The sequence below is a fragment of the Bombus flavifrons genome, chromosome 12 (assembly GCF_040668555.2).
Source record: "Bombus flavifrons isolate JBK064 chromosome 12, iyBomFlav1_principal, whole genome shotgun sequence".
NCBI classification, from domain to species: Eukaryota; Metazoa; Arthropoda; class Insecta; order Hymenoptera; family Apidae; genus Bombus; species Bombus flavifrons.
The window spans coordinates 12,105,645-12,125,498 of record NC_138453.1 but is presented as its reverse complement, the minus strand read 5'-3'; the positions used below and the strand labels follow the sequence as shown (position 1 = coordinate 12,125,498).

The window sequence follows — 19,854 nt, the reverse complement described above, 5'->3', positions numbered from 1 at the left end:
AGTTGTTCACTTGGTAATAATTTGCATGAAATTATTTTTTTATCCGAACCTTAGCAATCATGCGCGTTGCAGGATAATAAAATCATGAGTCATCGTTATAGCAGTAAGGAGAGTGGATTTAAATGTAATAACGGGACGTGTACTTTTAAATATACGTATAGAAAACATAGAGAACATCGAACGTAATATTAATGTCTGTCATATTTTGCAAGATACGTGTTATTTTAGAAAATTTACTTGTCACGCGTATTACTCTTGGCTTATAGAGAACCGTTTCATCTTGAAGCAAATTTGCAAATTAAAAATTACGTCAACGCGGGGCGTAGAATCGAAGCAAAAAGAAAGAAAGTTAGAATTTCAAGAATTGCTGGAAAAAGAAAAAGAGGATACAAGAAGAAAAAGAATTAATTACATCGGGGTTATTAGAGAAATCTATCCGCGTTAAAAAGCAAAGTGTAAAGCACTCCACAAATGGGAAATAATGACACGATGAGAAAAATAAAGGAAAGGGGAATACGAAGCCGGGGAATCGAGCGCAAAACGCGAGAAACAGTTCCAACCAAGATTGCTCCACTTTTGCTCGTAGTGTTTCCCACTTGTTCTCGCAATTAGGCTATGTTATTTCATTGCGATTTACGAAAGATAAACGAGTCGATTCAGGGGAAACGTAATTGGTGCATCGTTTCCGATCGTTCGTTCGTTGTTGAACTTGCGTGCTAACAATTACAAGACAAACGGACAAAAGGAAACTGCCAGACAGGTATTTCTCGAAGCGTAATCGAAAAAGTTGCAGTCGATTCGCGTATATCTCCGTGGTATATCTGTTTCTTCTCTTTTTATATAATTCGATACAAATCTGCAATGTCACACGCAATATGGTTGCCTCTTAATGGAATTAGTCGTGGAATTTCATGCCTCCAAAAAGAAGAATTTCAACGCGGATGCTCGGAGCGCATCAGCTGATACGACAAACATACGATATCTAGTCTTTCACTACTTCAATCATATCGTACCAGGTTGATAAGGGTATCTTGCGGTATTCTCGAGTCACCCGATATACTTGTACATACTTACGTGGGAGTGGTCGCGCCGAGGGCAATCGCATTCGCCTGAGAACCACTGTCCTTTCTCTCGCTAACAGCGAACTGGTGGGGGGATTGGCAGTCGGAGGGGAAGGGAGTTTCTCGTGCACGCTCTTTGCGGGCGTACTTTTCACCAGTCGTGAACGCTGTCAGTGAGCGTCAGTCTCGAAGGAGTGGTCCTGCCTGTATCCTCGTTCGCGACAGGATCCTTCTTTGTGAAAACATCATTCGCTCTTACTCCTCTTACATTCGCTCGCATCTTTCTCCACGGGATCCAAATCATTTTCTCGTCGTCCAATAACGAGCCATCGAAATTTCTTTGCCGATAAAACTGACCGATCCAAGTGGAAACGCGAGTGAAGACGGAACCGTGATTTCATTGTCCATCGGATCTCTTGCGCAAGCAAACGATCTGTCGATCTGGTCGTCGTGCGTCTTTTACGTGACTTCTTGAGAAAACAACATTCCTCGATCTAAAGCGCCGAGGAAACTTGGATTTCCATCGATCAGAGATAACCAGCTTTAGGTACGGCAGCAATGAAAAGTGATAAAGCTGAAAACGATAGGATTTAAGCGGAGAAGTAGGCGAGATAGATTCGAGGCGGTGAAAAAGATCGAACCGTTTACCCGTTATTGCAGAATCGAGAGGTCCGATTTGTATCGAAAGGAATCGAGCCGGGACTAAGAATAGCGCGTCATTGTTCTGCTTCGTGACAGACCTGGAATTAGCCGCTCGAAAATCGCGCAACTCGCAGTTTTCCATCGCTGCCGGCTGTCGTTTACGCGCTGTCCCGAAGCATGAACCGGTGGGGAGTCGCTGGAACTTTTCGACGAACGCTGGACTCGTCGATTCGTTCCAAAAGCAATCCAGGTAGTTCTCAGAGACACGTGTTTCCCAGCGTCTGTTATACGACTCGAAAACGCTCGATCCTTTAAGAGTTCGACAGTTCCGATTCGAAGGGTTGTTGCAAAGTCAAACGGAAAGGACGAAACGATCGGGGGAAACGTTCGTCGATCTTCCCACTGGATGAACGCCAGATCAACGTCGAAGTTGTCGTTCCCACGGTCAAATTTACGGAGGGTTTCCAAACGAACGGCAGACACCGATTCCGATCGTAACGAGCGGCAGGAACCCTCGTGATTCTTAACAGCCCGTGCAATCTACGTTCCTATCCTGAAGCGAAAAACGCGAGCTGGAGGCGTTGGAAAATGTCCAGCGCGGTGAATCATGTCCAAGGTCGCCCACTGGATCAAACGTTTCCAACTATCGTCTCGGTGCAACGTTCCGACGTGTCTCTTGCTATCTGATTTCGTTCAACGACCAAGATTCATCGCTCTGTCTGTAAAAGTCTCTCGTGCTTGAACGACAAACTACGAGAAAGAATACTCCGTTTCCTCGTTTCTCGTCGATCTCGAAGGAAGCTCTGAAAGAGGTGGGAATTCTGGAAATCCCGAGATTCGTCCGACCATGAAAGTGAGAAGTTATCCTGGCAGAGCGGTGTTGGAGGACCCAGAGTTGCTGTTGGACCCTGACGCGACTCGAGGAAGGGCGATGGAGCTTCTTTACGAGGCCAGCTGGCGCGAGTGTGGCGTCAATTGGGCAAATAACGCAAGAAGCAAACCTCCGTCGAGGGAGGACGAGTACAGACAACCTTATGCCGAGGTGATCTCCCAGCTGGAGGGTGTTCTGGATGGTAGCCGCGTTGACTCGTCGGTCAGGGAGGATTGCGAGTCGAGGAGATCGAGTAACAGCAGCACGACTGACAGTGAATCGAGCGAATTGAATCAAACAGGGAATAGTCAAGGTGGATTTCTCATACCCAGACCGAGGCTGATCGTACCGGTTCACACCTACGCCAGGAGGCGACGAACCGGCGCTCCTCCGCCGGCTAGGAGACGACATATACGCGAAGGTATTCCGACACCGATTTTTTGCCACTCTTTGAGCAACTATCTTTGCTTGGTGATGTCATTTGTCTCGCTCGAGCCTCCAAACCGTAGGAAAATTCCTGTTTTCCTTAATCGCTATCAAGCTAGTTTCTGTTATGTAAGAGAAGCTATTGATATTAAGATCTTCTAATCAGCGATTCGTGAAATTTCGCTGGTGATATTAGTTCGGTTATGCAAGAGTAGTAAGCACGTAGGAACATTCCCTAAAGATGTTCTTAGCTGGTGATTGTAAGACGAGTAATGTGAATGGTTTAATCGCAAAACTTTTACACGGGACTGTATATTCTAAGCAGGATTGACTCGATATCGATGACATCGATCCATCGATCGGTATGCGTAACGCTTCTGAACACGCGGTACCGCAAGGTAAGAGCTGACACATTTCTGCGATAATAACGGGTTGTCCAGAATGTTCGTAGCGAAATTTGAGAAAAACGTGCGCGCAATGTTTCTCGGGTAGCAACTATGACATAGAAATTCCTTGCCGAGGATTATCTTTATAAACAGCCGTATAAGAGAACGATTTGTGGATCGATTCATGTTAGACTCGTTAAAACATTTTAAATAATTCGGTAGTACGCGACGTACATTTTAGAGTGATTCTGATTGGAATAAATCTCACGCCGAATCGATGTCGATCGATTATTCACTGGTAGATGCATGGTCGTTCGTTGATCGTAGTAATTGATAGAAACTTTTGAACGATAGTGGTCTGAATGATTAATTTCTGCGTTTCTACGCTTTCGATAAAGTTCAACGATGAAATTTCCTGTTTGTGTAATTTTCTATGTAATTATTATTAGACATACTGTATCTATCGAAAGTAAATGAACGTCACGAAGGCTGGTACGTAAAAAAAGTTTATGGAAATGTATTCGACGGTAGAAAATGTCAGCGTTGCTTCAGGTGCTGGAGGAAGGCGATGACGATCTAAAGAAAATGTGAACATCGTGAACTATGCTCGAAGCGTATTTCGAAATCGATCGTCTCTTCCAAGTGAAGCTTTTTAAATCAAATTAACGCGAAATTAAAACATCGAAATAAATCGGATTCGAACAGAATATCAAAGAGGTAGGAATTTGAACGATTACTTCGACGCTCTTTACACGATCAAGCAATTGATCGTAATAACAATAGGAATGGTAATAAAAGAGGAAAATCTGTATATGTTGGGAACACTCGGTAATCGCGTAATAGGATATCACTCAGTCGTTGACATCACTAAAAATAAAAATCCAGTATGCTCGTATTAATTTAGTTGCAAAGTTTTCAGGATTTTTACGCTTTCAAAGATCCTCTATTTAATTGGATAAGTCCGAGATTCACGATTTGAATTAAACATATGATATATTATCGTAATGATTACTTTGTGATAAATAGTTTATTTGAATAATGGCCAAGGCCGATATCTAGATACACGTTAAGAATTGATAATTTCGGTGTTCGGACTGAACCACGAATTGGAAGGCAGAAAAAGAGTAAAAATGCCTACTACGACCAAATCTGATCGTGAGTCATTGCATTTTAAAGTTTGTCACGCCTGTCTTCTTAGTTTATTTAAACATTTCTAAGAAGGATACATCAATTTTTCCTAATTCCTCGCAAAGAGGCGAGAGGAAGTTGTCTAATCATAAAATTAGATACAATACACACGTAGGCAGAGAACGTCAATTAGACGGTACATATCCGCGAAGACTGGTTTGCACTACCACTCATAGCGTCTAGATCCGGGTCGAGTCTCGACCGTTCGCGACCAGCTTTTGTAATCTTGTGAAAAATGTTTGTCCTTGATTCGATCGGGATCCAACGCGAAATCTCGCATTGGTCAACGAAAGCGAAGCGCAAATGTTCCGTTCGAGATCGATTCTTGCGTGAAACTCAACTTAACCCTTAGACGCGTGATTTTTCTAAAGATACTGAAATCTAAATATACCGAAAGATTAAAATCTCGTATTGACGTATCGTAAAACCATAGTTACGGTACGGCAACACCAATAATATCAAAAAATAGATCGACGTAATAACTTGTGCATATAAATAGAACACAAATGCGTGTCTCAACCTTCGATTGCAATATTCTTGTGAAAGCAAATAACGATACAAAAATAAAATTGGATCGAAGTTGCACACGAAGCGCGATCTTCGGTTATCTACAAATGCGAATACAACAATCGTTTCCGTATTACGCGAATACTAGCCGTTTACATATTTAATTTGACCTATCAGTCAGCTATCGCAAAAACTAGATTTAGGTCGGACGTCTCTATCGCAAGAGCAGCGTTGCTCAAGCCTGTTACTGCTCGTATCTTTCAACGCGAAGGTTGATTACACTGCTTCTAATCACGTTTCAGACGTTTACTTTGATTTTACTTTGTATCTTTATGGAGAACATCTTGCATAAGATAAGGCGCATTGCGTTAACCGCGTTCTTTATATCGTGAAGAAGCAACGAATCGTATCTTCGAACATCAAATCGAATTTTTCTTCTTCGATCGATTATTTGTAATCGCGTTTCTGACCACTGCGATGATTTATCGACGACTCGGTTGAAAGTCGAAATTGAGAAACGAATCGGCTGAGCTTCGCGATATTTGGAAAGGAAGAAGAAATGTTACTTCGATAGAATTGAAATATCCGAAATTTAAAAAATGTCCACCTGTCTCTCTAAGACGAAAATGATTTTATTACTGTGTTTTCACTCGCTCTCACTGACTGTAAATTTTCCATAATTTCAAGTTGCCTTAAAGATTTCGAACCGAGATACCGCACATAAGAATGTTCGTCATTATCTTACTAAAGAAACAATTATTTCTCAAGTATCATCCCACTGGTAAGAGATAATCTTAATTGCCACTGGATTCTCACAATTTTACTCTTTATTGCATTACGCAATCATAAGTATTAAGTATTATCTATGAAATATGCGATCGTTGAAATAAATTCAGCAATCTACTACTACACACTAGTAGAATTCAAGTTCATAGGGATACAAAAATCGCAATTACTATTCGGAAACGTTTCGTTTCACCCTCGGCTACTCTCTCACGTTCGAACAACATATCGCTTCGTTTTCGTCGTTCTATCACGCGGCTGCTTTAACTTTAATTGACATTCTGATTGATTTTATTAGCGATGCTCCATTAATTCAAATATCGTTTTACGTTATTTTCTATAAAATTTTAATAGATTAGACAGAAAACTAAACTTACACGTTATGACGGGATCTCAAGGTGATCTTAGATGATCGAGATGATTGCTTTTTGAACGAAGCTGCGCATCTTGTTATACGGTATTCGATGCGGTCTCTTTCATCCTCTACAAAAAGGTATCAAGCTACTCGTATCTGCAAATGCTTTGTTCAAAACATATTTTAATGTTAATTGCATCGAGTTCCATCAAATTGCGTGTTCGAAAAACAAGGAGAACGTGAAGGTAAAAGCGCTGCGTTCCGCGTCTTTCCTACGATAAGTTCTACAAGATTAAAGTTAAAGTATCATTTGATCTAATTATTATTCGACCCGAGTAGCTTAATACTTTTTTATAGAGAATTAAAAAATGCACCGAATGGTGTATAAAAAAATGTATAGTTCCATTTGAAAAGCAAAGATCACCTTGAAATCTCAAAGGCACATTCACCTACACGAGATTTATGGCCTTCGCGAGATATCTCAACCGAAACAAAATAAGTTTTGCTTGGCTCGACTTCCATCGTATACAAACGCGAGTAGAGACAAAAATCACGACCAGATTTAATCCCCTAGTTTCTGGAGCACGGAACGCGGTTACTCGTTAGCACGGTTTCCTCGTTGACTGTATTTTATGGCAGAAGCCATCCTATCGTGCAGTTTAGCGCGGCTTGCTGTTTTTATTTCGACTCGAGAGAGTTTCATCTGTTATTCATACGATGCTCATCGTGTTGCAACTTTCACGCTCCTCGACCGCGTATCGTTTTAGAATTTGTTTCACTTTGGTATTCTAGGTGTTAAACCGCGTCGTTCGTTAATCAGCTTAACCGATTCAACGATCGTACTACACGGTAATCAACGCGAAGCATTAATTGCACGACTATTTCGTGTTTCCGTGTTTCCCACGTTCTTGCTGCAAACCGGAGTTCTAATTGCAAATATTCGTTACCGCTGCCTGGATTAATCGCGATGAGTTCGCTCCATGATCAACGATTCTCGTTGTGACTGCTAGTCTTAACGTTTCTTGTCGATCGATCGACAACGAAAGGGAGAAAGTCCCGTGAAACATAGTGCCCTACGTACAGAGAAAAACCAATTAAAAGATTAACCGCAAGTTTTTCAACTACGAAGGTCCAAATCTGTTTTCAAAATCTCTTTCAATCTCGAGTGAGAAATCTCAAGAATTTTCAGTCAATTTAAATGCCTGCGGAATCTTTGATTTCTAGTTGAACAAAGCGAGTGAGATCGTAAAGTGCGATGCGTTACGATACGTTAAACCGACTGTTATAAATTATTATTCGTTTTTAGACCGGCAGATATGTAACTTGTTAGTTATGTAACTTGTTGATCGAGCAGTTATCGTGCCATATTTTATTCAACTAAATTAGTTAATATTTACCAGCCCATTTGCCATACCTTATTGCTATTCGCCTTTAATTAGTCTTACGGGATTAACGAGATTTTCCATACTGTATTTGAAAAGAAACTCAACGAGCTAGAAACTGAACGATTTGTGTTAATGCATTCTAAGTTGTTACATTGTAAATGATTTTCTGTTCGAGTGATTTTCATCGAAATTAGCGGAGAAGAAAACAAGATTAATCAATTTCGCTGTACACTAATATCCCTACGTAGATACACGTGGATAAAAAGTAGCTTTCAAGAAATTTTTCGAGCATCTCAAATCGCTTCTAATTGAATCTTGGGTAATCAAATTTTCATCGATCTTCTACCATTTTGACACCGTGGCTTTTTGGCCCGATTGCGTGAGACTGTCTATACCTATAGAAAAAAGACTACACAGTGGGTCTTTCGACCCAGATTTTCCGCTGACCTCCATCGACAAAACTACCTGGCAAACTGGTATCTTTCACACAAGAATACCCGGTGTTATATAGCCGCCTATTTAAGGAAACAAGTATCTAACGCGTTTTGTAGAGAAGAAGAATCTGGTATTCGATATTTGAGCATAGGTTAATATACCATGTACAGGTTGTCGTAGTTTTCTCCAGCCATATATCGTCGATATTTTATAGGTCAAAATAACAACAAAAATGTCATTATTAAATAGTTATAGAAGAGAGGTGACAAAATTCTGAACGCATTACACACGCGAGTTATTTTCCCGTTTATGGCAACAGTAGTGCCTAGTCATCGGACGTAAACTTCACTACATTCTCACTCGCAACAGAATAGTAATCCACGGTTGACGTTTGTCTGATGTAAAAGTAACGTTTTCTCTGGCTTTCTGTGTCGTTTTATGAGATAATGTTATGTACCAACTGTTACACTGTTATGTGTCGTTAAAAGCGTCTGTGTTCGATCGAGACGAGAATATTTAACAGGTAAGCTCGATCGATTATTTTCTTCGTTTTCAGATTATTTTATAATACGCTCGCTTGTAGTCTTGAATCGAACGACTTAACAACTCTCGAATGGAAATATAGGAAGCTTTCTGTTACCATCGACGAGCTTGTAATATGTATTCATCGAAGGCCAATGAACTTTCTATTTCTGGAACTATGTTTTAAATATCCATTGTGATATTATCGAAAATGCACGCTGAAGGAAGTTATGTCTTTCGTAGCAGCTCTTGGCTATGCCAAAAAGAACGATATGAATAGATGAATAGACAAAGTATGAATAGATCAGGAATATTTAGTAGTCGAAAGGTATCGTAATATTCCTACGACTCCAATTTCAAACAATAATTCTATTCTTTGCTGTTATCAGTCTTGTATTGGCAGGAATATTAAATATTTAGAAACGAAGTCGCAGTTGGAGTCGTATGAGTACGTACAGCTTCTGACTGCTACTAGGTGTAAATATCTATCATCTATTCATACTTAGTCACCGTAGTAACGCACGTTCGTGTCTATTGATCGCGTACATCCCTTTTCTTTCCATAACTCATTAACAATTCTGCCAGTGACATATATCTACTTGACATCTTTTTTTATCTCGACCTATAAAATATACTTACAACATATGGTCGAGAAAAAAGTCCACTGAGGTCAAAAGTGAAGGTGATTTTGAACAGAGGCACAGTGTTTAGTTCCAATCGACGAGTCAAGAATTATTTTTATATCCACCTATGATCCCAATCTTTGGCTTTTGGTTCTAAAATAATCATAAAACCTGTTATAATCGTATCTCCTAACTTTTTTAAATTTCATCTAAGGACGTGCTCCGCTTATTTTCATCTCGTGATTAATCTTTCTTGGCGTCTGCCCTCTTTGTATAAATTCCTTTAGAGTGTTTGTTTCTCCGTTGATATATCGAATAAGTCGACGACAGAATTATATTTAAAAGATCAACTAGAAGATCTCGAGAAGACATAGTGGGAAAAATATAGCGTAATCGCGTAAACCTAAGCGACAGAACCTTGGAACCTACTTGCGCTGTCATCGACGCTGAATTTTCTCAAGGATTGTATTCATAATACAGGCAGTTCAGTGTTACGCGAGTGACACCGTTATTTAAAAGTACATCTTCCATGGACGGTAATTATTCATACGCGCCTCATAACTCACCTAATTCTTTGTGAATTTTACCTCGTTATTAATTAAAATGGCTCGTGATATTCATAAGGGGAATACTTTGCATTCTTGTTTTTTTGCTTCTTCGGTAAAAGTACCACGCCGCTAAAAATGCGGGAAACGTGAGACCACCGATCTATAAATTTGAGCAAAGATATTAAGAAATCGAACTGGCTCAAATTGAATCGAGTTAAAGGGAGAAACCGAGCGAGTTTCGAGACAGGTCGTGCACCTATTCGCCCGAAATCGAGCTCAATTTGCTCCCAAACTGGCTGACAACATGTGGGTACTGGACGCTCAAAATTCCGAGGGATTTGGTTTCAAAGTAATCGCAGGAAATTCGTACTGGACCGGTGAACAGCTGTCGTCCGAGATTCCACGCGATTCGAGTCACTCTGCTTCGTGATCTGGTTAGAGAAGCAAGCCTTTTGTCGCGACGAATGATTAAACGTTTATGATCTTCGAATGTATGTGGTAAAACTCAACGCTTTGAACAACTGCTTTTCTGTACCACTACGGTAGATTCTACTTAAAATTGTACGTCTTACGGCGACTGGATAAAGTAACGCTTGACTCAAGTTCTTATCTTTTGTTGATAGTTTAGATGGGTTTAGGTAAACTTCCAAGTAATAACGATTTATATAATAGTAATTGCGTATGTTTGCGTTCATCGTAATTTTCTTTTACGCGAATACAGGCGCATTTGTTAATAAACGCGCTTTAAAAAGCGAAGGAAGAATTACTTTCACGCTACGCGCTCTAATCTGACACTTACGCGAATGAAATAGCCCGTCGAATCGGAGTTTCTGAATGACGCGCGGAAATAAACGGGGCTTTTCACCGACGAATCGCGTATTACGGACTTGCCCGAGGAATCTTAATAAATCCAACTATTACTAATTTGGCAATTCCCTTTTTCTTGCTCGATCTTGCTTAAGTAAAGCCGTGCGAATCTTATAAGGATACAGCACGCGAGAAATAAGTTCTGGTATCTTGCAAAGTCGAAAAATATACCGATGACTCATGGTGAACAATGCAAGGGTTCCTTACACGCGCGCCTGGAGGCGGTACGGTGATAAGGACCATTTCTCCTAACAGCATTCTCTGCTCTACCAGCTCTCTAGTAATATATCCAGCTTCTACGGCAAATATTTTCTAAAGAAATATCCCGGTGTCTTATCAACCATATGCGTACATAAACAGTCTCGTTTCGGTTCTTCTTCTTCTTTGAAATCCCGAATTTCCTATCGTTCTATCCTACGGATAATCCTATAACTCTCGTCTCTTCGACTGAATCTCACGTTAATCTCCCTAACTCTTTCGTCGAAACAATCTTTCTCAAACAATCTGACACCATCGTCCCACAAACCTCTCCTCTAAAAGCAACATACAACGAACACGTTCAGAGGCAAACCGTAAGAAATCTACTCCGAAAAAGTGGTCTCGCGTCCTTGACGATATATTCGAGCCATCCTCGCTAGCGACGCGTTCGATGTCGCTAGAATAACGAATCCATTGACCTAGTTCAACGAACGGGCACGAAAAAAGAGAAACATATATACCGATAATGAGGAAAGAAACGTTAGAGACGGCGATCCGCTTTTGCAAACTGGCTAGTCAAGGTTCCTGGCGAGCATTGACGTAAAAGCTGGTGGCTAGTCGACGCTCGAACCATGCATTTTCCCAACGAACCGCTTTGTCGTTATCCGCTACGGGTCGAAGAAACGAGATCGTCGGGTTGGACTGACGATAAGACACCGCTAGACCAAGTAAGCGGGAATTCAGTTACGCGGCTTTCGAATAAAACCTTTCGACGGGGATATCGTATGCGAGGCGTAAACTTTTTGTCCTGTTATATCGTCATGCTAGGTGGCCTGTCGCGGGTTTCTACACACACGGTGTACTCTTTAAAATTCAGCGCTACCCGATGTATACAGCCATTCGCGTAAGTATCGATACACCTTGTGGTATTTTTGTTTCGATAAGACATATAACAGTCTACCAGAAACGGAACCGATCGTTTCTTGTACGATGTTCGACTTCGTCGTATCCAAGTACCCGATCGACGGTTAATTCTTAAAACAAACGACTTACCTTCGTAAATATATTTATGACAAGGAGATGACGGTGGTTTACTATGAAACGGAAATCGTTCGTGGAATTGACTTTGGCAGAAATTGCGAGAAAGTTTCTCGGTCCAACGAAGCCATTAAGCGTTGCAAAATTTCAAAGGACGAATCGGTACCACTGAGAGTTAAGTGGTAACGTTGAATTTCAAAACAGAGATCGTTCGACACGGTTCGTCGTAAGTCGAAGCGGAAAGTTTAAAGAATCACAGCTGCGCAGAGTATGAACGAGTCATTTCGAAAGTGTGTGCGTATGACGATTGTCAATCTCATAAACCATCCGTCTAAGGAACGTCAAACGCTGTCCGTTGTTAATAAAATAATCTTTCTTCCAGTCAATTTTAATTATAACGATCGTATTCTCCGTGGAACATCCGGTAGAAGTCTCGCGCCTTGCGTTCATCGTACCTATATGCGAATAGAACATAAACCACGGACAGACCTCGAAGAAGAATTATCTTCTTCTTTCTTCTGTTAGCTTCTCTCGTTCGAGGTCTCTGGCGGGTCAGCTATAGCGGGTGGACCCTTTTCTTCGTCTCCCTTCGTCTCTCGTACCTTCGAAGCATCTGCGAATACCTGAGACGCGTTCGAACAATTCCTTCACGCTGCACCTGGTGGTCGCCGATATATCCTCGAATTTATCCAAAGCACAGCAAGAAGTATCTTTTTACTAAATTGCCCGTCGTAGAGTGGAGAAAGAGTTGCTAATAAATTCTTGGCGATAATGTACGTGCACGTTCTATTTCCGCAAGAACGATTCGCTAGTTTGATTCTACTATAGATAGATTCTACTACAAGCGAATACGCGTAGTATAATACGAACGAATAATACGTCTACATACCGTAGAAAGCAGCGATCTAATCGAATTTTACTACTCCGATTAACCATACGTTCGGCTAGCGAAACAAGAGCGTAACTTTCTATCGAAATTGCGCAAGACGCTTTATAATTATCAGTCACGTTAAAGACTCTATTTAACCGTGTACGCGATCCAAACGGAAATACGTATAACGTCGGTGATGCCGGCGTATCCGTTTAGAAAATTCCGATTCGAATCGAGTTTTTAACGTTGCGAGGCACGAGCTCGCCTCTCTCGGATCCAGAACAAAAAGCTCGATGTCTGATTCATCGCTCGTTTTGCAAACATCATGGCAAAATACACTCGCACTAGATTTCAACACTAAACTATTCAAGTTGGAAGAGAGAGAGTCGTGAAATCAATGACAGAACGTTGTTTCGGCTTAATCGAGAAAGGAATTTTATCATTTTAGAGACGAGACAAGAAGAGATGCTGCTTCTACGAAAGCAGAATTTAATTTATTCTTACTTTTCGTAGGAGAAAGGGGACGTCGTGTCTGTTTGCACGGTAAGGTTTCCAATAAAACTGACACGTATTAATCACTCGCAATTACAGACTTCCTTTATTTGCGATTCATATTGGATATATAATAGCTCTTTATTTCTAGTATTTTGTTTTCTCGTAGTATTTCAAAACTATGTAGCAAGTTGAATGGACTTGCTATTTGAATCGATAAACGTCTATTATACAAAGCAACAGGACAATGGAAATCGTATCTATAGAAATATATAACAGATCAGCTGCTTAATTTCCTCGTCGATCGTCGTTGAAATCTGTAGAGTGTAATTTCAGGAAGTTCTAGAATATTTTGCAATAACTATCGTTGATCGATGTTTCGGTTAAAAGTATCGCTGCTCAAATTACTTTTCCAGCAAAAGTTTCCGCTTTATACCGTCTGCCATTCGGGGTTTACGTTCTGTCATTCATCAAGATGATCTATCTACATCGAGACTGCCTCGGTATTCTAAATCAATCGCTTCTTGTTTTTCGCGATGGTCGAAGGTTATACAACGTTTCGCGGATAACGCGTGTATATAAATGTCATTACAAATGTCACGTACATGTACCGAGAACCCGACGGAATTTCATTCCTTTTTCCTTTCGTAATCGAGAATTCGTGACCAGGTAACATTATTCCGTTAGTCACGTAATTATGTTCGCTTTCCAAACTTTATCCTGTTTCGCAGCGAGCGGGAAAGCACTGTCGTCCGTTTCCAGGTTCTACGAATTTTATCGACTCGTTTCATATTCCAAAGATCTCGAATTCTATCCAATTAACTTCTAACATTTTCCAAATGATCGTTCGATAGCCCGATATGTCGTTTTCTCGAACGGATGTTTAAAAGAGCTGTCGGAGAGGAGTAACGTCGAAGCATCGAGACGAGTTACGCGAGGTCGGCGTTAATATCGGACGAGGATTCCTAGGACGGAGGTCAAGACTCGTAAAACCGTGGCGAAAGAGCGAGCCACGGCTCTTGGAGGAACGCAATCGTGTCAGAAAATTACGAAACGCGACAGCAAATGCGCGCAAAACGTACACGCCAGCGATCCTACTTTTAAAACTGTCGCACTCGTTAAGAGTTTTCGCTTACTCGCATCTTTCAAACGTTCAACTCGCAAGGGCCGCGTTGATCTCGTCGAGCCTAACTTTAGTTACAAGCAACGACTTGGCGCTTATTTTCCGCTGCTCTTCCTCCTCGATAATTTACCCAAGTCGCGACGTAATTCATTCTGAAACGGCTTCGACTAATCGGGACGTAGAATCCTTTACGCTTAATTGAATAACGAAGTCGATGACCCCTGAAAGCAACACTTTGCCAACTATGACAAACAATTTTCAAATTGCCAATTTGTATTAACGTCGCGCGATTCCAGGCATTGATACCTGTCTTATTAAAAATTGCTCGAAATTAGAGCCATTGTCGAACCTCGAACAAGGACTCCGCGATTAATCAAAGTCACCGCCGTGTTTGTCTTCTATGAGCAATATCTCGATTTAAATTTAAATGGTATTTGCGAATAGCATAACGAATTAGAGATAAGAGACAACCTTGATTGCAAGATGAAGCAACTTATGTAAATGAGTAAGTTCTTGTTCAGGCATTAGTGTATTGCGTTACCGTATTGCATTACGCACAATAAGTACCAGGGGCTAGCGCGTTCCTAGATTTTCAATCTCCTTCCCATTTGCGAAACCGTCGTTTTTTTCTTTTTTTTTTATTTTCTGCCTTCCGAATGGTAATCCGACGCTCCGTCGTGCTGTAACGCGACTCCTATTGAACATCTGGATAAATACCTTATTTACGATCACTTCCTACGATAATATAACGTAATACGTTAGAAAACGTATAGCGGAACGTAATACGAGGTCAGGGAAGATTTGAAAGAACTGTGGGAAAAATTAAACTTTACGATCGTCCCTCGTGATGTTGAATATTAATGTCAAGTACGAACGTTCTGGTGAAATTCGCGTTGGCACAGCTCCGAAACCTTGTCCTTTGAAACGCTTTTCGCTATCGTTATTTATAGTTTACGAGGAAATAACTTTCTCGAGTATCCGTCACGCGAGGAATTTTTATCGGGACGCGGGCTTTCATCGTGGCTGAACGTTTAACCTTCAGGTGCATGGGGTCTCGTTTTCTCCGTTCGTTTACCGCTTCGCTATGCCAACAGACTTTGAAGCAGAAAATCCTCGTAACGACACCACCATGTTAATCTATTCAGAGAAAATAAGTAAATCGCGATAAGACACCTCGAGAAGCGTTCGTTCGCACGTGTAATCTTAAACGATACATATTTTTAAATGTACGCGGAAATATGAAAAAATAAAAACGATTAATCGAAGCTATGAGGTCATCGTCGTAAATAGCTTGACGCGTTCACTGCGACAGGTTCTTTTAAAGACTTTTCTATTTCACGATACGGGACTCTGCCATACCATGCTCGTCTCGGCGTATGTTTTGTATCGCACTTTCACATTTGAAAATTTTGTCAAATATATTACAACGTATTACAATTATTTTAATCCGCGTTCATTTAAATCCAACTGATACGTGCGATATAAAGTATCCTTAGCGGCACGGGACAAATAACAGCCGTACAACCAACGAGTCGTTACATTTTTGCCTCTAAGGAGCAAATGAGTCTCGTAGAATTTCTCGCTACTATTACGTGTTACGTAAGTTTATCTTGCAAATACTTAATTAGCGTTTATTTCGTTGAGAAACGTGGAAATATGACGGCAATATAAAAAAAAGAGGCGGCAGGCCAGAGGAAGGTTCGTTACAGGCCCTATATGTGCCGTGCCACGGTAAACGCGTTAACATTGTCGCATAGGATCGTAGGAAACGTACGAGTACGTTTCCCAATTTGAAGGTTGGAGTTCTGTTCTCCGGTAGAGTAACCGAAGTGAAACTTTTGAGCGGCAGTCGCAATCGTTCGATGCGAACTGAGCCAAACTGATAGATCGGCAAAGTCCAGAGAAGAGTCGAAGAATGGCCAGTTATCCCGGAGAATCGCATCGGTTCGAAACCGGTTCGCAACGTAAGTCTCTTTGTACCGGCTCGTTCTTGACAGGATACGTTATATGCACGCGAGGAAGTGAAAGCAACGTTCACGGGACAATACGGCCGTGGACTATCCCCTTCTCTCAACCCTCTCTTTGACAAAATATCTACGTATTACCGAATTACAGTATAGGTCCTAACGAATCATGAACGCGCTATAGACGCGCCAGAAATAGAGAAGAGGAAGACGCGTGAAACCTGAAGCGAGCCGAATGCGTATCCTTTTCTCTCTCGTTCGTTCGCCATCTTCGTCTAAAAGGCCGAACATTGCGCCTTCGTTGCTAAAGTGAATCACCTTCGACGGTTTAAATTATGCCGGCGCAACAGTAAATCAAGCATTTCGCGAAAGACGAGACAACGCGAAGAGATCCATGCACTGGAAGAAGCGGCTGTGTGGCCTCGTTTAATCGAGAAGAGCACGCCTCCACGACAGATATACGATATACCGAGTGGCGGAACGAGTTACGCGTTAAGAAACACGCTCCAAGCTGTTGTCGAGCTTCGCAAAAACCAAGCTTTCACGTGTCTACCTGACTTTTATGCGACGAATGATCGGAGAAAACGGAGATACCAGCCAATCGCTCTGTTAAGGTATAGAAACTTTGAACTCGGCGATCCGAAAAGTTCGTTTAATATTAAGAAATCTTTCTGATCGTTCGTATAAAGGTGAATCGTTGTAACGAGTTGATTCGATGATACACGGCTGCTTCTTCCTTTCTTTCTTTCCTTCTTCGTAAAGGTTTCGATAGAAGCGATATCCTTACGATACCAGTTTCGCTTCTTTCGACCATTGCCATTTTAAATCGCACGGAAATCAAATTGATTATAAAGTCAAACGCTTGCTTATGGATTCTGCTATTAAATCGATGAAATTTTTAGAAAACGTAATCGATCGGTTTCGCTGCTGAGTGGCTCGCTTAACGAGAAAAAACGATTACTACGAATAGAAAATATAGAAAGTAATAGAGGAAACGAATTAGACGTTTCCCAGCACCTAAAGAAGGCCAAATATCATTTATCACGGAAGAGTTCACGTTCATAGATCTCTCTCATCTTTTTGTTCGCGTAGCCATCGGTAATATTTCAACTTGAAGTTTACATCGTGCCAACCGATTATTACCAACTCGTGACGAATATTTATAGCGGCAATAGTCAGCTATGATTGGCTAATCGTTTTCATTTAACAATTACTCTCCCTTCCTCCATCTATTTCTGCGCCGGCTCGCTCTTTTCCTAGAAAAGAAACGCGGATCTAACGAATCCAGATGAAGTCGACTCGTTTACAGAGAGGGTATTGTCACGAACGAGTATTTCTCGTTTCTTGGAATTCCGATGCAAACCACCATAGCGTTGGTTCGATCAATTTACAGATTTCCACCGATCCGACTTTAGGATTTACGTTGATCAAACGTTCTTCGTTCCTCCCAGTGAATAGTACGAGTTCTTAAACCCCATTTTTCGCAACGTTTTCTTCTCATTGCGTTAACACGAAGAAAATAATCGCAGCTTTATCGTACGCGATGCGATAGCGACGCCTAAAATCACCAATTGCACGCCGAGTATCGGTAACAAAAATTTAGAAATCGACGGTATCTTGCTGATACGTGAAAAATTACTAAACCGCATAAGGGAACTTCCGCCGGGTAGATAGCAGTTTCCTCCGCTTTACGTTCTCCGAGTGGAGCGAAGAAAGAAACAACGAATTGCAGAATAGCGCTACGAAGAATTGTTTACGGTCGGTAATAGCGGCACAAACAGTCTAATCGGAGAAGCAAGAACGTGGGCGAAATCGAGTATACAATGCACACGTTAACGGTAAGCGAACAGAAAACTGCACAGGTACCGGATGCTTTTATGAATAGGCCCATTGTGCGCTAAGGGATTGGGCCTGAGATAACTGCGTACGTTCATTACATCCGGTCCACACTCGCGTCCACACGCTGAAAAATGTTGATTACTATAGCAGAGAGGGCAATCTTTACACACTGCCGCGTGACGCAATTTGCTCCATTCGGACAACCGCAAAATTACCAGTTTTACGAGATGTTTCTTATTTTTCGTCGCGTTTAAGATTTCTTGCGGGGTTTTTGGTCGTGCGAGATTTTTCAGTGACGCGCGCGGTTTAATGCCGCGCAATTATCACGAAGCATTGCTAAAGAAGCTCGGTATAACATTGTCTAAAAAGTAATTATTAACAACGTTGGATATTTAAAAACTTTGTTAAACAGTGTGATTTAACCCCCCGACTGTTCCCCTAATTTATCGTGATATACGATAGATCGATATACAATTAGAACCGCGCGATTTATCATCGAATAAAAGTACGATCGATGAAAGGAATTTCGAAAAATCCGACTCTGTCGATATGATTATATCTTCGATGTTTCCACGTATGATAGAAGAATATGATTTGTATGCGCTATATAGCATAAGCTTGACGAGTCGTCTAATGTGTTTTTGATTATCTGCTGCGAAGATTTCAACAGCATGCGTCCCCTGGATTGCAGGATTTTCGAGATAGCGTAATTACATCTATCGAGTTACTTCAGATTGAAATATTAGACGTTCCAAGTTATCCAGAAACGCGAATTAAATCGTTCGCGTGTAAATATGTACAAAAATGAAATACGAATTTCAATTACGACGAATATGAAGAATTAAGATTTCATAAAAAGTACATCTGCGTGATCCGTAGCTTATCCTGCCAGGTTCCATCGTGCGTAACAAACGACGCAGGTATTACTCGAATTTTGTAATAATCGATTTTTGCGCCAATAACTACGTCATCCGGTTGTACTGACTGATGGACAATATTCTCCTTAACGTGCACGATACGGTCGATCGTTTGTTAACGTGAACCGCGACTAGTGGAAAACTTCGTCGAAACGCGATCGCCTGCGCCGTTAGTCGAAATTTATCTTTCGGTCGCGTTAGGAAAGAGCATATCGAGAAACTTTTGTTCTTTCCACGAAGCAACGAAAAATCTTCGTTTGGTGTTTACTTTCGTTTAATTTGATAAAAAAAAAAAAAAAAGAATTGTGTTCTGAGGAAAAATCACATTCTGCTCGATGATACCGTACGTTGTGTGGCACGAAAACGATGACCGAACGATGTTTGACAGATCCAGCAAATACTAATTATTCGATCTTGTTTGCAGAGGGTAAAGTGGAAGTGTCTCGTGATGGCAAATACTTGAGCACTCTGGCACCGGGCAAGGTGCTCGGTGAGCTGGCAATTCTTTACAATTGTAAGAGGACAGCGACGATAACAGCGGCTACAGATTGCCAGCTATGGGCCATCGATCGGCAATGCTTCCAAACGATTATGATGAGAACCGGCCTCTCGCGGCAGGCCGAATACACGGATTTCTTAAAGAGGTAAAAATCATTTCCACGCGATAACTGTAACAGAGTGGAAGAGCGAAGACACGCTTAACGAACGACGTGATTTTGTTTGTTTCAGCGTTCCTATCTTCAAGAATTTGCCCGAGGAGACTTTAATCAAAATTTCAGACGTATTGGAAGAGGTAAGCTTTGGTATCCTCTC

The 19,854-nt window shown here is 41.3% G+C and overlaps 1 protein-coding gene across 5 annotated transcripts in view; it reads left to right on the top strand.

Annotated features, from left to right (window-relative positions):
* The window catches only part of for (cGMP-dependent protein kinase for), a 114,200-nt gene that overhangs the window by 90,889 nt on the left and 3,457 nt on the right, over nucleotides 1-19,854 (top strand). For 3 of the 5 annotated variants that reach the window (XM_069124736.1, XM_069124732.1, XM_069124734.1), the window contains 2 exons: nucleotides 19,466-19,685; nucleotides 19,771-19,834. In XM_069124736.1, coding sequence (XP_068980837.1) covers nucleotides 19,466-19,685; nucleotides 19,771-19,834 — 284 coding nt within the window. Of the gene's footprint in view, nucleotides 1-2,220; nucleotides 2,996-8,406; nucleotides 8,563-19,465; nucleotides 19,686-19,770; nucleotides 19,835-19,854 lie in introns of those variants that run through there. The other 2 variants (XM_069124735.1, XM_069124737.1) reach the window with 2 other exon arrangements.